The 15,807-nt window shown below is 47.1% G+C and overlaps 1 protein-coding gene across 1 annotated transcript; it reads left to right on the top strand.

Moving 5' to 3' along the window:
* The first annotated feature begins 6,152 nt into the window (after positions 1-6,152).
* On the top strand, positions 6,153-12,220 carry S100B (S100 calcium binding protein B). Its single transcript, XM_012437610.2, has 3 exons — positions 6,153-6,236; positions 8,809-8,947; positions 11,677-12,220. Exons 2-3 carry the CDS (start codon positions 8,810-8,812, stop codon positions 11,815-11,817), a joined length of 279 nt encoding a protein of 92 aa, XP_012293033.1. The 5' UTR covers positions 6,153-6,236; position 8,809; the 3' UTR covers positions 11,818-12,220.
* Positions 12,221-15,807: the final 3,587 nt, after the last annotated feature.

Below are 15,807 nucleotides of genomic sequence, written 5' to 3'. Positions count from 1 at the left end.
ATCTCTGGCCCTCTGCTATTTGCTGTTCTTTGCTTTGCCTGGTCTGACTCCTGCCCCAGGAGTGCCGACAGCCCCAGGTTCCACAGACAAGAACAGCAGTGTTTATGATAATCATAGTAACTCCCAAGTGAGTGCTCTGGGTGTGTCTGTACGTGTGCACACGTATGTGCATGCCAGTTTCCTTCACTCCTCTGACGGCCCTCTCAGGGTGCAGCTTTTTCCCTGTTTTATGCAGGATGAGAAAGGTTGTCATTGGACAAGGTGCGTTCAGAGGTCAGATCTGAACTCAGCTCCAAGGCTCCAGCACCCAAGCCCTGGCCCCATGGCTGCCTGCTGGCTGGGAGTGGCATTCCCCAGAACAGGAAAGGCAGCGAGTTCTCATTGCATCCACACTTGCATTTGCTACAACAGAAGCTCTTTGTCTCTTCTTCACATTCCTTTAGAACACAAACCTCCTTTCTCCCCGTGGCCGTCGGTCGCTGGAACCAGCCTCGTGAGTGGCTTGGTGGTGGATGGCACCATCCTTTGTGGGAGAAAACAATGTTGCTGCCCAGGCCTTTCTGAAATGACCTCTTCCTGCCCCCTGACCAGCCCCAGCCAGGCCTAGGGCTGGCTGCCTAGTTGATTGGAGCCAAGGGTTTGCTGAATGGATGAAGAGAGAAGGGGCATCCAAGCGGCTGAAGAAGATCTTAACAGAAGATTTATACATCCCGATAGAGCCCCCCCGTGGACCCCCCCCGCTCCTTCGTGCCCTGCCTGGGCAGGTGGCACTGTTGCTTGGGAAGGAGAGCCCCTCCCTGTAATGGCACGTCATCGTCTGGGAGCCTGGAGCCACATCAACTCATTTCCCTCCATCTGCAGAGCAGACAAGCATGAACCACATGGGTGCCTTTGGCGTTCAAGGTGCAGTAGACTAGATACCATGGGCCTTGAGGTGCCATCACCCCCTCCCAATCATCTCCGAAGTGTCACAGGCTGCAATGCCACGCAGCTCTTCACAAGGCCACGGCCACTAGTCAAACGATGGCTCTTGGCCACAGAGTCATGGCAGCGTTGCTCACAACAGCACCTTTCTTCCCAAGCCAAAGAGTACGAGGTCTCACTCTCCTGAAAAGCACCGTGGTGATTGCTGTCCAGCAGCCAGCTGCCTGTTGGCACACTTATTGTCTCCATAAGCTTTTTTTTTACTGGGGGGAACAGGTGGTACTTTTTTTTTTACAGGTAGACTAGTGACATTTGTGATGTCTTCTTATATTAGTTGGGGGACTTTTTATCTTCAGAAAGTAACTACTCATTTTTGGTTTCCAGTTCAGCATGTAAGGAACTAAGAAGTCTTTTCTCCCTCCAAACAACAAGTAAAAAGCTGAACGAACTGAAAAATTAATAGCCCTTCCTGGATCCAGTAGAGAAGTGAGGTCACAGGACAAACCATTGCACCCAAAACTGGAGAAACAGACAGGTGGGAGAAAGAGTCACAACTTATCTCCAGCAGATTCCTCCAGTGCCAGGGTAGGAAAACCAGAATCATCACTGAAAAATTGCTGGAGGCTCAGTGCAGCAGAGTCTGAGGGACAGTAACTCCAGGGGGACCCCAGTCCTGGAGCCCTACACTTTTGTGAGTTACCTCCAGGAGCTCGACCAGGTCCTCACAGTGAATACTGGAGGAAAATCCCCTTGTGCTTCCGCAAGGAAAAGAAAAAAGGAACCATCGTGAGATAGGACATTCTGTTCTTAACAATGCCTGTCCTCAGGAATCTGTTTGATCCCAACCAAACGAGCTGGGTTACATCAGAGCCTGACCTACCAACTCCATGTGGTTCTGGACTTCCATGCAGGTGAAGGGAAACACACAGTTCCAGCCTCCTACAGCCATCTGGTCCCACCCACAGGATGGGGGAGCACTTGTGAGGGTCACAGTTCAGGGATGCAGGGTCACCACAGGCCTGACCTATTCATAGGATTGTCAAATGCTTTCCCTCCCCCACACCAGCCACCACATCACTAAAGGCCTTTCTACAGCAGTTCCTTCTAGCCATACTTTATTTCCAGCCTTCAAATAAAAAATTAAAAGGCATGCCAAAAGACAAAACCTAGTTTGAAGAGACTAAAAAAGCATCAGGCGCAGTGTCAGATATGGCAGGGTGTTGAAATTATCAGACCAGGAATCTCAATAAACAAGGTATTGAAGGAACATATCTCAAAATAATAAAAGACATTTATGACAAACCCACAGCCAACATACTAAACGGGCAAAAGCTGGAAGCACTCTCAAAAACTGGCACAAGACAAGAATGCCTTTTTTCACCACTCCTATTCAAAATAGCATTGGAAGTCCTGACCCGAGCAATCAGGCAAAAGAAAGAAATAAAGCCATCTAAATAGAAAGAGAGGAAATCAGATTAACCCTGTTTGTGAACAACATGATTCTATATCTAGAAAACCCCATAGTCTTGGCCCAAAATCTCCGTAAGCTGATAAACAACTTCAGTAAAGTCTCAGGATAAAAAAATCAACACACAAACATCACTAGTGTTCCTATACATCAACAACCATCAAGCTAAGAGCCAAATGAGGAATGCAATCCCATTCACAATTCAAAAATAATAAAATATTTAGGAAACAGCTAACCAAGGAGGTAAAAGATGTCTGCAAAGAGAACTACAAAACACTGCTCAAAGAAATCAGAGATGACAAAAACACATGGGAAAACATCCCATGTTCATGGATAGGAAGAATCAATATCATTAAAATGACCATACTGCCCAAAGCAATTTATGGATTCAGTGCTATTTCTATCAAATTACCAATGACATTGATCACAGAACTAGAAAAAATTATTTTAAAATTTATATGGAATCAAAAAAGAGCCTAAATAGCCAAAACAATGCGGGGCTACGGTAACCGTAGCAGCACGGTACTGCTAGACAAACAGACACAGCAACGCAGAATAGAGAAATGAGAAATAAGGCCACACACTTAAAACCATCTGATCTTCAACAAGGCTGATAAAAACAAGCAATAGGGAAAGGACTCCCTGTTCAATAAATGGAATAACTGGCTAGCCATAGGCAGAAGATTGAAACTGGCCCCCTTCCTTACACCGTATACAAGAATCTACTCAAGATGGGTCAAATACTCAAATGTAAAACCCAAAACTATAAAAACCCTGGAAGACAACCTAAGTAATATCATTCAGGACATAGGACTGGGCAAATATTTCATGATAAAGACACCAAAAGCAATTGCAACAAAAGCAAAACTTGACAAATGTGATCTATTTAATTAAAGAGCTTCTGCACAGCAAAAGAAACTATTGACAAAGTAAACAGACAAAAAGGGACAAAATTTTGGCAAACCATGCCTCTGACAAAGATCTAATATCCAGCATCTATAAGGAACTTAAATCTACAAAAAAACCAAAAACCAAAAACCAATCCCATTAAGAAGTGGGCAAAGGACATGAAGAACAGACAGTTTTCAAAAGAAGACATACATGTGGCCAACAAGCATATCAAAAACCTCAACATCATTGATTGTTGGAGAAATGCAAATCAAAACCACAGTGAGATATCTTCTCCCATTACTCAGAATGGCTACCGGGCGCAGTGGCTTACACCTGTAATCCCAGCACTTTAGGAGGCCGAGGTGGGTGGATCACCTGAGATTAGGAGATCAAGACCAGCCTGGCCAACATAATGAAACCCGATCTCTACTAAACAAATAAAAAATTAGCCGGCTGTGGTGGCGCTACTTGGGAGTCTGAGGCAGGAGAATTGCTTGAACCTGAGAGGTGGAGGTTGCAGTGAGCTGAGATCAAGTCACTGCACTCCAGCCTGGGTGACAGAGTGAGACTCCCTCTCAAAAAAACACCAACAAAAAATACTTAAAAAATGAGGGGTGCTGCCAAGGTTGCAGAGGAAAAGGGACGCTTGTACACTGTTGGTGGGAGGGTAAATTAGTTCAACCATTGTGGAAAACAGTGCAGTGATCCCTTAAAGACGTAAAAACAGAGTTACCATTCGACCCAGCAATGCTGTTACTGGGTATATACCCAAATGAATATAAATCATTCTATCATAATGATACATGCATGTGTATGTTCATTGCAGCGCTATTCGTAATAGCAAAGGCATGGAATCAACCCAAACGCCCATCAGTGGTAGACTGGATAAAGAAAATGTGGTACATACACACCATGAAATATCAGGCAAGCATAAGAAAGAACAAGAGCGTGTCCTCTGCAGGAACATAGGCAAACTCTCTTAAGCAAACTGATGCAGGAACAGAAAACCAAATACCACACGTTCTCACTTACAAGTGGGAGCTACACGATGAGAACACATGGACACATAGAGGAGAGTAGCAGACACTGGGGCCTACTGGAGGGTGGAGGGTGAGAGGAGGGAGAGGATCAGGAAAAATACTGAATGGTCACTAAATAATGAATGGTTAATACCTGGATGACAAAATAATCTGTACAGCAAACCCCCATCACACAAGTTTCCCTGTATAATAAACCTGTGCGTATACCTGTGAACTTAAAAGAAACTAAGGTCTAAATGAAGAAAGGAAGAGCACCAGAGAATGAATAAATGATAGTAAATCCTTTTTGCAGTGAGATGAGAAATATCAAGAAATAAGGACAAAGAGAAGTCTCATCACCACTCTCTATGAAATCCACAAATCCCTAAGCTCCGTGTCGCCCACTGCAGCACAACTCACGGCACGTGCACGCCTTCATCTAGGCTCATCTGCATCACAGTGAGGGACAAAGGGACAAAATGGGAGCAACGGGGAACCGACATGAACATGAAACTCTTGGCTACTCATTTTGCCACAAACCTGATGTCTTCTGCCAGCATCTATAATGTTCGAAATTGTTGGCTTGTGAGCAGCATAAAATCTCACAGCATCTGCAGTTCTTTAAACATCCCTGTGGAGCACAGGTGAGCCAAGGCTGGTGGTTGGGTGCACTAACGGTGTCGGAGTCCAATTGTGGATGTGAGCCTGGACAGTGCAGCAAGAAACAACACTCCAGGGCACAGGCGAGCTGAGGCTGGTGGGTGGACATGCCGAAGAAGCTTGGGAGCTGAAGTTCTAGTGTGCAGTGTCAGCTACAAGCCCAGGCCAGGCTGCAAGGTCACCCAGGACTGCCCTCTCTGTGCATGTGGCTGGAATAGAGCGCCACCAGACACACACACGCACAAGCACCACTGATGGGCTGTGAAGCAGAGCAAGACAAAGCAAAACATGTCCCACTAGAAGCAGGAGAACAAGCTCATTCAGGGAGGTCCATCCACATGCCTCTCTCAGAGCCTTCCTTGTCATCAATTTTCCAGTCCTGTTCCTTTGGCATTGCCAACCAACGAAACCATTATCAACTGCCGATGAATAAATACTGATCCATACTTTCAACCTCTTCTCACTCCAAACATAGTGGGCAACTGAATGTACTGCTCAAAGTTCTGGCGTCTGAGAGGATTTCCCTTCAAATCATCCGTGGTGGCTGTCCACTCCACTTCCACCTTACCCTGGAGGGTAAGGCCTTGGGATACAGTCCACACATGACGCTAAACAAGGACTTTCCCCTCAAAGTACCACACACTTTCCTCCCTGCAGACACGGGGCTCGGCAGCTTCTCTGAGGCAGCCCTGCTGAACCCAGGGCTGACCACAGACAAGCACTACTGTCTGCAGAAGCCCACGCCCCGTGGGGCCAGCCGTGGAGGCTGGCAGAGGAGGGAAGCTCTGGGGTCTCTCCGTCAGACGCCAGATCGCAGGCCACTTACTCTCCTACGCTCAGCCTGTACTTGTTCTTGGCCGCACATTTGCCTTGTTTGAGTCAATTAACCCAAGTCTCTCTCTCTCCCCACCCCCAACCCTGCCTTTAGCGGAACATCAGTATTCAGTAACAAATAAATAGCACAAAGAGCTGACTCCCCACTTCCTGCCCCACGGGCCCTTTTTCTTCCTCAGCCCGTGTGCAATCCTGGCTCCTGGCAAGTCCCCGGGCCGCTTGGTCAATGCAGCCCTGTGTGCCAGCCTGGCAGCCCTGCCACCCCCACCCTCGGCCCCCATTGGCTGCCACAGCCTGCAGTGGGCTGCACCTGGGTTCATCCATCCTCCCTGGGCAGAGGGAATAAGAGGTTGCCCCTGCGCACCAGTCCTGCCGCCCGGGACCCGCAGCAGAGACGAGGCCTGCAGCAAGGAGACAAGGAAGGGTGAGACGAGGAAGAGGTGAGAAAGAGCCAGGCCAAGAGGACGCTCAGGAAGAAATGGTTCTTTTGTTTTCGGTGGAACAGGGTGGGGGAGGAGGGGTAGAAACTGTTAGCTTCGAAGGCCCCTTTAGGATAGTTGGCAGCATTTCAGAAGTGTGAATAGCATGATGTGCTTTAATCTCCACTTTACTGCTGCTTTGTGGACACCTGACCGCATCAGCCCTAGACAGCCAGAGGTGTGTTTGCCTGTGTTTTGCCATAAATCAGAGAAACCTCAGCTCTCGTGGTCCAGAAGTGATTGCTGACATTTCCCCAGCGATACTACAAATACTGCCTCTTCTGTAACGATTTGAAGAGTAAGGTTTTTGCTTCCCACTGGGGCTGAAATGGTAGAGAACCTAATGCTCGTGTAGTCCATATCATAAATAAATGCTTTCCTTTTCTCCTTCTGACTTCTTCCGCCGCCCTGGGTAAGTAACTTCAGTTTTCCAGTTTCCCTCAGTTTAAAAAGCCAGGGTCCCCGCAGCCCCAGGACGCCACTCAGAAATTACGTAACAATTACAAATAAATTGGGTCAAAGAAAGTGGAGTTTTGGTGAGTTTTAACTTTCCTCAGTCTCAGTTTCTCAGGGAGGTCGAACCCCTTCTTTAGAGGGATCCTCACGCACTAGCTAATGTGTCTAAGGGGTTAAAGTTCAAATATTCTCTCATTCTCAATATTAAAAGATTAATGTAGAACATCCACAGAATGTGAGAAAGAAATGGATATTTATTTCCATTTATCTTACAAGATAAACTATAAACCATCAACTGTTTCTTAAGTTAAAGGGAAAAATTCAACAAAAAATTTTTAATTGATTTGTAGTGTGGTTATGAAGAAAACCGTATTTTCTAGTGGTTTCTATTAGGGCTCTAATATATGGAATACGGGTCTTAGGCCTTTCCTTTGTAAAAATCCCATTAGTCATAATTCATAGAAAAACAACTTAACCTCCTTTTCCCTAAATCATCACCGACTTTGAGGAGCATCAGAATGATGCAAAAGTGTCTTTTGTTTTGTGTGGTTTTTTAAAAATACACACACACACACACATCAATAACTGAACACTTGAGTGCAAAGGATAAGAAAACACGAAATGCTAAAAAATTTTAATCCCTCTTACTTGTTCTATTTGTGAACTATCAAATGTTTTGGAACTTAAGATCAAAGTACACTGATTGTTAATACAATGACTTTAGCAAAGATCTGGCCGGTATAAAAAAATCTCCAGTCCTGTTTCCTTTGCAGGATCAGAAATAAATAAAATTTTTAACATCTAATTCCAAATTATTTTTAAGATGTAAGTGATATAGTCAACATAGGAATGATTTTTCAATATTTGATTTATTTTTAATTATGACAGTGCAAACGTTCTTATTTAATGATTAGAATCCGAGGCCAAAAGCTGGTAAATTTCTCTGCCTGCGCGTCTGTTCTGTGAAACAACTGACAAGGCATCCTTTGTAAAACGCGCCTCATTCCCAGACTGACCAGGTATTTCCTTGGTTTGCAGGCTGTGACGTGAGGTCCTTGCTGTGAGGGAGCAGGAGGGCTCTTACTTTGATAGCTGCAGAGAAACACCTATTCCTGGACCCGTCCCAGTCACCGCAGTGAACGAGCCACCATTTCCCTGCGCGGGAGGTGGAATGCTTGCTCAGCAGCTCAGCTTTCTGCTGGATTCTGTCCTTCCCTGCGACAGAACCACACCCATTTAATCAGTTAAACTTAGGATACATTTTTTTTTCCTGGTAGGTCAAATACCTCTTATTGTTATTCTTCAAAAAGATTGTGGCAATTCTACCATATTTATTTTTTCTGATGAATTTTACAGCTGTTTTTGTCATGACACCCACCCAAAAAATTCCATTATTTTTATTAAAAATGATTTAAATTTACATGTGAATTTAAAGGAAAACGTTCCTCCATTTTACGTTCCTCAGAATCTCTTGGAAGGACCTGCGTTCTTCCTCCTAAACTTAGTCTTAGAGCACGTTATTGCGGTATGAAGAGGGTATCTTGCACTGTATTCTCTACTTCCTTATTGATAGAAAAGAGGAATGCTATGGATTTTTGTCTAATTTTGCTCCCAGTCACCATCTCACTTTTGGACTGTTTCTCCCAGCTTGCAGCTCATGCTCTGCTCACCTGCACTCCACCACCTCATCTTGGAGCTTTACAGGACAGAGAGGGACCCTGCGGGGAGGAAGCAGAAATTAATCCCTGAATTCCCTTGCTGCTCTGCCTCTCTATTTTTGCTGAAGTTTCCCCACCGGCCCAACCCAACCAGAAGCCAGAGGGCATGGGAATAGATCCCCGTGGCTCAGAGGGACAGAGAGGGCAGGCCCACATCTGCCCAAGAGGCAGGTGCGAGGACTGTGATAAAAGTGCAAACTCCCCGAATGCCCTTCCAGGCCGTGCCTGCTGCTCTGAGCTTGAAAAGAATGCCAGGGCCAGCCCATCCCCCTCGTCTGGGTTGAGGTCTGTCAATGACACCTGAAACGCTTTATGAGGAGGTGCAGATGGGAAGGCATCTTTCCTTTGTGAGCCCCTAGGATGTCTGAGCTGGAGAAGGCCGTGGTGGCCCTCATCGATGTTTTCCACCAGTATTCCGGAAGGGAGGGGGACAAGCACAAGCTGAAGAAATCCGAACTGAAGGAGCTCATCAACAACGAGCTTCCCCATTTCCTAGAGGTGAGTCTTGCTTTTTAAACCTGACACTTTCTCCATCTCCTCTTACAAAGCCGCTGTACACTGGCTTTATCTTCTCGGCTGCCCTGCAGCTGATTCCAGTTCTGTTCCAGGACTCCTGGGTTGCTTCTGGAAACTTGCTTGAGTAACAGAACCCTCAGTGGGGGCTGCCTCAGATGGGCTCCTTGTTTTCATTTCTTTTTTATCAACCATCTTGCGTACAGCAGGTGCATCAAGGGAAATCCGCCGTCCCAAAGGCAAAAGGTTCCCAAATAATGCTAGACTCGTTACTTACATGGGCCAAAGTGAACATAAAAGGAAACTGTTCAAAATAAGCTTTGGAAATGTTTTTAGGAAAGGGATATATCTTTGGCTTTAGCTAGACGTTTATTACTTACTATGGAGATAAAACATGCCAGACTTTCACTCGGTAAACACTGACTAAGCACTAATTAAAAACTGTGAGATATACGGGCACAACAGACGTGGTTCTGCTCTCGAGCACCCAGCCTGGCACATGGATGGATGACCAGGACTTACTTGACTGAGGGCATGACAGGGGTCTGCACACATCCTTTGGAAGCCCGGGGCTTTGCAGAAGGCTCCGTGGAGTGACGGATATTGGTGAGGAACTGCCTTTAGTTGGGACCCCTACTTTAGGAATCTGCATGAGGGCTCCTGGGAGCCCTGTTCTTCAGAGAGTTCCCGCTCTGGCTTGTGGTAGAACACCTGCATTAAGGACTCATTTTCCTGCCACCGTCTCCACTGTCCTTGGATCAGACCCACCTGTCTTTACTGCTCACCTCATGTGCCCTCATGGAACTGAACTGTGATCCAGCAGGTACCTGATGCTCTCTTAGCACCAAGGCTGGCTCAAGGCACACACAGAGCCAGAGTGAAGCACCAGTGGTGTGCCCCATGTGAGATGTGATAAAGGGTTTCCCGGGTCACTGATACAAGAAACCACAAACGGGAGAAATGACCAGATGATGAGTCAGCACAAGAGTGTCTCACCAAGCCCTGATTCCAGGATAAATACCAGGGTAGGGCTTGTTGCATGGGGACGCGAGCTGCCCTCCTGAGCTGTCCGAGCCTCTTAGTGCAAGACAGCAAGCCCCGGGTTCCAGCAGCATGACAATCATGTTGTCAGGGCAGGGGAGGGGGCGCTGGCTGGTTCTCCTGTCCGCACTCCCACCAAACACCGCACCACCGCGAATGGGTCAGAGTGGAGCAGACAGGCCTGCAAGCTTGCGGCGGCCATCCCCACATCTGATTCCAGGACTGGTTTTCTCAGGCATTCAAGCCCACAGAGGGACAGCAGCCCCACTCACACATGCAGTTTTCTAGTTCCACCAGTCCTGCCTTCTGACGTGATCTAAAAGCCCCAGGTTCTTCTTCTGAACGAGGGCCGTTATGAGAATGAAATGGGATAGTACTTAAGTGCTTAACATATAGTGAAAGCTCAACTAATAATAACTACTATTACTGTTTTTATACATAGGAAAAGCTTAGCATGTGGGAATCTCAATTTATAAATGATAAACAATTCATGGTAAGCATATCAAGACATCACAAACATTTGTTGGCCTGGTTTTGTCAAGGTAATTTCAGTTCGGAAGCAGATCTGTAACATAATTGAAGTTAATGCCCTACTCCTGCCCATCCACAGGTGCCTCCCCACCCCTACCCCCGTGGAGTTCCAATCTTATGTATGTTTTACTTATTTATTTAGTTTTTGAGACAAGGTCTTGCTCGGTCACCGAGGCTGGAGTGCAGGCGTGCAATCTTGGCTCACTGCAGCCTCAACCTCCCAGGCTTAAGCAATCCTGAGAAGCTGGGAATACGGGCACAAGGACCATGCCCAGCTAATTGTTTTACTTTTTCTTTGTAAAGATGGAGTCTCCCTATACTGCCCAGGCTGGTCTCAAACTCCTGGGCTCAAGTGATCCTCCTGCCTCAGCCTCCCAAAGTGCTAGGATTATAGGTGTGAGCCACCGTGCCTGACCCCTGTGTGTTTTATATCCAAGGCAGCCATTTGTACATTACACCTGACTTCTTCAGGCCAAGCCTTCCAGTCCTGGGGAATTGTTACTCTGCATTTATGCTCTTCATCAGTGTTCAGTGCCCCAATGTTTCCCACCACGTTTGTAGCCCTGCTCTGTGGTTGTTCCTCTGAGGGTTTGTTCATCACACCATTCAATGTCAGGCAGAACTGTCAGGAAAAACTGTCATGACACTTAGCAATTCAAGTGGGAAAAAGGATATAGGATTAACAAATGTAGGACATGCTCCCAAGAGTGACTTCAGCAACAAAGAAGACTTTCAAAACATTAAATTCTACTGGAAGCCTTTGAGACAGGAACTTCCATACACAGGACACATGAAAAGTTTAGGAGGGCTTAAGTTTCTTCTTATTTCAAGGCATTTGCTCAGGCTGACCTAGGCCGCCTTCTTTTTTTTTTTTTAAGTATGATAACAATCTTCAGTTTTTCACCTCTTGGCTCTTCCATTCAGCCTTTTCCAGTAGCCCAGGGCCAGGCACTGACCCCCCGAGACTCCTGCTTGGACAACAGCCCCCTGGTCACACAAGACATCTTTCCTGATAGTTTGCATTACATATTCTTAGGTTATTTTGGACACAAAATATCAGAGTCACTCAACTTTTAATCATATTTTGATGATCCAAAATTCCATTTAAAAACAAGGTCAGCAACTTCTTTTATCTCTCTTAGGAAATCAAAGAGCAGGAGGTTGTGGACAAAGTTATGGAAACTCTGGACAACGATGGAGACGGCGAATGTGACTTCCAGGAATTTATGGCCTTTGTTGCCATGGTTACCACTGCTTGCCACGAGTTCTTTGAACATGAGTGAGATTAGAGAGCAGCCAAGCCCTTCCTGTAACAGAGATGGTCACACAAGAAAGCAGACAGCAAGGGTCTGCAGCCTCTAGGAGCTGAGCTTTCCAGCCGTGTTGTAGCTAATTAGGAAGCTTGATTTGCTTTGTGAATGAAAAATTGAAAACCTCTTTCCGAAGGCTGTTTTGACAGCCTGCATCATTCTTTCTGCTATATTAGGCCTGTGTGTAAGCTGAGCGGCCCCACGGACTCTTGTTAACAGTCACTTAGGAGTCAGTTCTCAGTGATAAAGCATGCACCGTGTAGCCCGCCATGGCCGTGTAGACCCTAACCTGGAGGGAACCCTGACTACAGAAATTGTCCTGGGGCACCCTTGAGGCTTCCACTACCTTTAAAAAACAAAGCCTTATCCAACATCATTTGAAAACACTGCTGTTCCTTAACTATGTTCCTCGTCTGTGCAGCTAACACCTGCTTGGCCAGCGTGGCCCTGCAAGGGCGTGGTGGCCTCAGCCTGCTTCCCGGGCGTGCCAGGTTACCGGGCAAACACCCGGTGGTGGCAGCGCTCTCGGAAAATGAAACTCGGTCAGAACTCGGAATCCCAGCCGGTTATGGGGGTTCCGGCGTAGCCCCTGCGCCCCACGTGATTCGAGTCGCAGCTGCAGGATCCTGGCCTCCAAGGCGCCAACAGCCCGCACGATTCCGAGGGCATCACCCGGGACTCTGAGCCGCTGCGACCGCCCGCGCTCAATAAAAGAGCGCAGCAGCAGCGCTCCAGCGCCAACAAAAGGGAACGCGGGCACGCGACGCGGCTTCCGCACCGTCCCCGCGAGGGGGAGGCTTCCCCGGGGGCACGGAGCCACGCCACAGGGCACTTCCGCCCGCCTGGGTCACGTGCTCGTCCCTAAGCCAATCACCAGCTGCGAATGGTCCGGGGCAGTCACATGCCTGCCGCAATGCACGCTGGGCCGCCAGCCCCGTTCCGGGTGTTCTGTGGAAACCTCGCGTTCGTCAGGGCCCGTCTGTGCCTTCTGAACGGTGCAGGTAGAACGCGGCCCTGCCTGTCCCAGGCAGTGTGGGAGGCTGGGTGGGGCAGAGGCAGGAGCTACCGCTGTGGCGCCCTAGAGCTGGGTGGTCAGAGGGACCTGGGAGAGGGCGGGGAACCCAGTGAGGCCACTTCGCATCCAGCCACCTGGCGGGTTCCCAGGGCCCCCTGCTCGCTTCTCGCTCGGCTCTCACCATCTGGAAATTCTTGGTTACTCTTGGCCAAGGGGCAATGTTTTCATTTTGCACCGCACCCTGCAGATTCCGAGGCTGGTCCTGGCCCGTGCTGCGGGCTTGGGAGGCCCAGGGCGCGACCATGAGTTGCGGGGCGGGAGGAGCGGTGCTGCCCTTGGCACGGGTCTGCGCCTCCCACCTGCATTCCTCCCCAAAGGATGCTCTGCCGCCTCGGCAGGAAGTTAAATTAGTCCTCCCAGAGCCTCCTCTGCCCACATTGATCCAAGAATCCCAAGGTGACTCAGTCCCCAGAAGCCTGCTCTGCTTCCAAGCCAGACAGGGAGAACCCTGGCCCTCTAAGGAGCCAGGCTCCAGCCCCATTCCTCAGGGACTCCCAGGGCAGCTTCTGAGCACACGGGGACTCCTCCACCATTCAGAGGGAGTCTGGGGGTCTCCTCCAATCAACTGCCATTAGCTCCAGGTTTAAATGCCATCTGTCTTGCCCTGGCCATCCCTAGCTGAGTGTGGCCCACCGTCACTCAGAGGCACCTTCCAGTTCCATGAGTGGGTGATGGTAGCCCCACAGCCCACTGGCCAGCACAGCCCTGGCCTACCCCAAAGGCTGCTTCCGGCATCCCCAGGTGGACAGGGGATCATCCCGGGCAAGGGGGTGGGGGAAACCCGCCCCAGATTTGACCAGGAATACATGGAGGTCACTTAGGCCTGGAGGGCAGGACCAGGTGTGAGAAGTGTTTTCATAACTTGTTGCCCAGGCTGCCATTTCCATGGCCCAGTTCAGCCACACAGAATTTTCTGTGCTCTATCAGTTTGTCCATTTAATTCACAAGATTTAGGCCAGTCACCTCACAAATCTGTCCCTGCAGTGTTGGTCTTTCAAGGTTGGAGACCCTGGGGCCAAGCCAAAGACCCCATTTGTTGCCTTGAAGTGAGAACGTGCTGTTGAGAAGTTGGGCTGCGAGAACCCACCCTCTCTGGACCCCATGGACCATACTCTACAGGTGCTTCTCTCTCTGCCAGAAGTACAAGCAACACAAAAATGCCAGACTTTCCTGCCACCAAGAGGAGGAATCATCATCTAATAACTGGATTGAAGGGGGTAAGGCCTTGGGCCCCCAGGTGGTATCTGACCATACCCCATCTGTACCCACCAGCAGGGACAGAGACAGCAGGAAGGCTATTGGGCTCCCAAGCCCTGGGCTGTGTGCTCTCCTGACCCCATGTCTCTGCCCAAAAGTTTCTTAAACTGATAAGCAAATTCAGCAAAGTCTCAGGATACAAAACTAATGTGTAAAAGTTACAAGAATTCCTGTACACCAACAGACAAGGTAGGGAGCCAAATCATAAGTGAACTCCCATTCACAATTGCTACAAAGAGAATAAAATGCCTAGGAATACAGCTAACAAGGGAAGTGAAGGACTTCTTTGAGGAGAACTACAAACTACTCCTCAAGGAAATCAGAGAGGACACAAACAAATGGAAAAACATTCCATGCTCATGGATAGGAAGAATCAATATCATGAAAATGGCCATACTCCCCAAAGTAGTTTATAGATTCAATACTATTACCATTAGACTACCATTGACATCCTTCACATAATCAGAAAAAAAAGCTATTTAAAAATTGATAGGGAGCCAAAAAAATCCCATATAGCCAAGACAATTCTAAACAAAAAGAACAAAGTTGGAGGCATCATGCTACCTGACTTCAAGCTATACAACAAGGCTACAGTAACTAAAACAGCATGGTACTGGTACAAAAACAGACACATAGACCAATGGAATAGGATAGAGAATGCAGAAATAAGAGCACACATCTACAACCATCTGATCTTTGACAAACATGACAAAAAACAAACAATGAAAAAAGGATTCCCTATTTAATAAATGGTGCTGGGAGAACTGGCTAGCCATATGCAGAAAATTGAAACTGGACCACTTCCTTACACCTTATGCAAAAATTAACTCAAGATGGATTAAAGACTTAAAAGTAGAACCCAAAACTGTAAAAACCCTAGAAGAAAATCTAGGCAATACCATTCAAGACATAGGCACGAGCAAAGGTTTCATAACAAAAACATCAAAAGAAATTGCAACAAAAGCAAAAAAAAAAAAAAATATATATTGACAAATGGGATCTAATTAAACTGAAGAGCTTCAGCACAGCAAAAGAAACTATCATCAGACTGAACAGACAACTTACAGCATGGGAGAAAATTTTTGCAATCTATCCATCTGACAAGGGTCCAACATCCAGAATCTACAAGGAACTTAAACAAATTAACAAGAAAAAAACAAACTCATTAAAAAGTGGGCAAAGGACATGAACAAATGGCTCTCGAAGACATTTATGCAGCCAACAAATATATTTGAAAAAAGCTTGTATCACTGATCATTAGAGAAACACATCAAAACCACAGTAAGATTCTATCTCACACCAGTCAAAATGGCAACTATTAAAAAGTCAAAAAACAACAGACACTGGCAAGGCTGCAGAGAAATAAGGAATGCATTTACATTATTGATGGGAATGCAAATTAGTCCAACCATTGTGGAAGACAGTGTGGTGATTCCTCAAAGACCTAGACCCAGAAATACTATTTGAGCCAGCAATCCCATTACTGGATATATACCCAAAAGAATATAAATCATTCTATTATAAAGATACATGCATGTGTATGTTCATTACAGCATTATTCACAATAGCAAAGACATGGAACCAACTCAAGTGCCTGTCAATGGCAGGCTAAAGAAAATGTGGTACATTTA

The sequence above is a fragment of the Aotus nancymaae genome, unplaced genomic scaffold, assembly GCF_030222135.1.
Source record: "Aotus nancymaae isolate 86718 unplaced genomic scaffold, 86718_ANA_hifiasm-v0.15.2.pri h1tg000022l_1, whole genome shotgun sequence".
NCBI classification, from domain to species: Eukaryota; Metazoa; Chordata; class Mammalia; order Primates; family Aotidae; genus Aotus; species Aotus nancymaae.
Note: the sequence above shows the minus strand (reverse complement) of the source record. Positions and strands in the feature narration are given on the sequence as shown.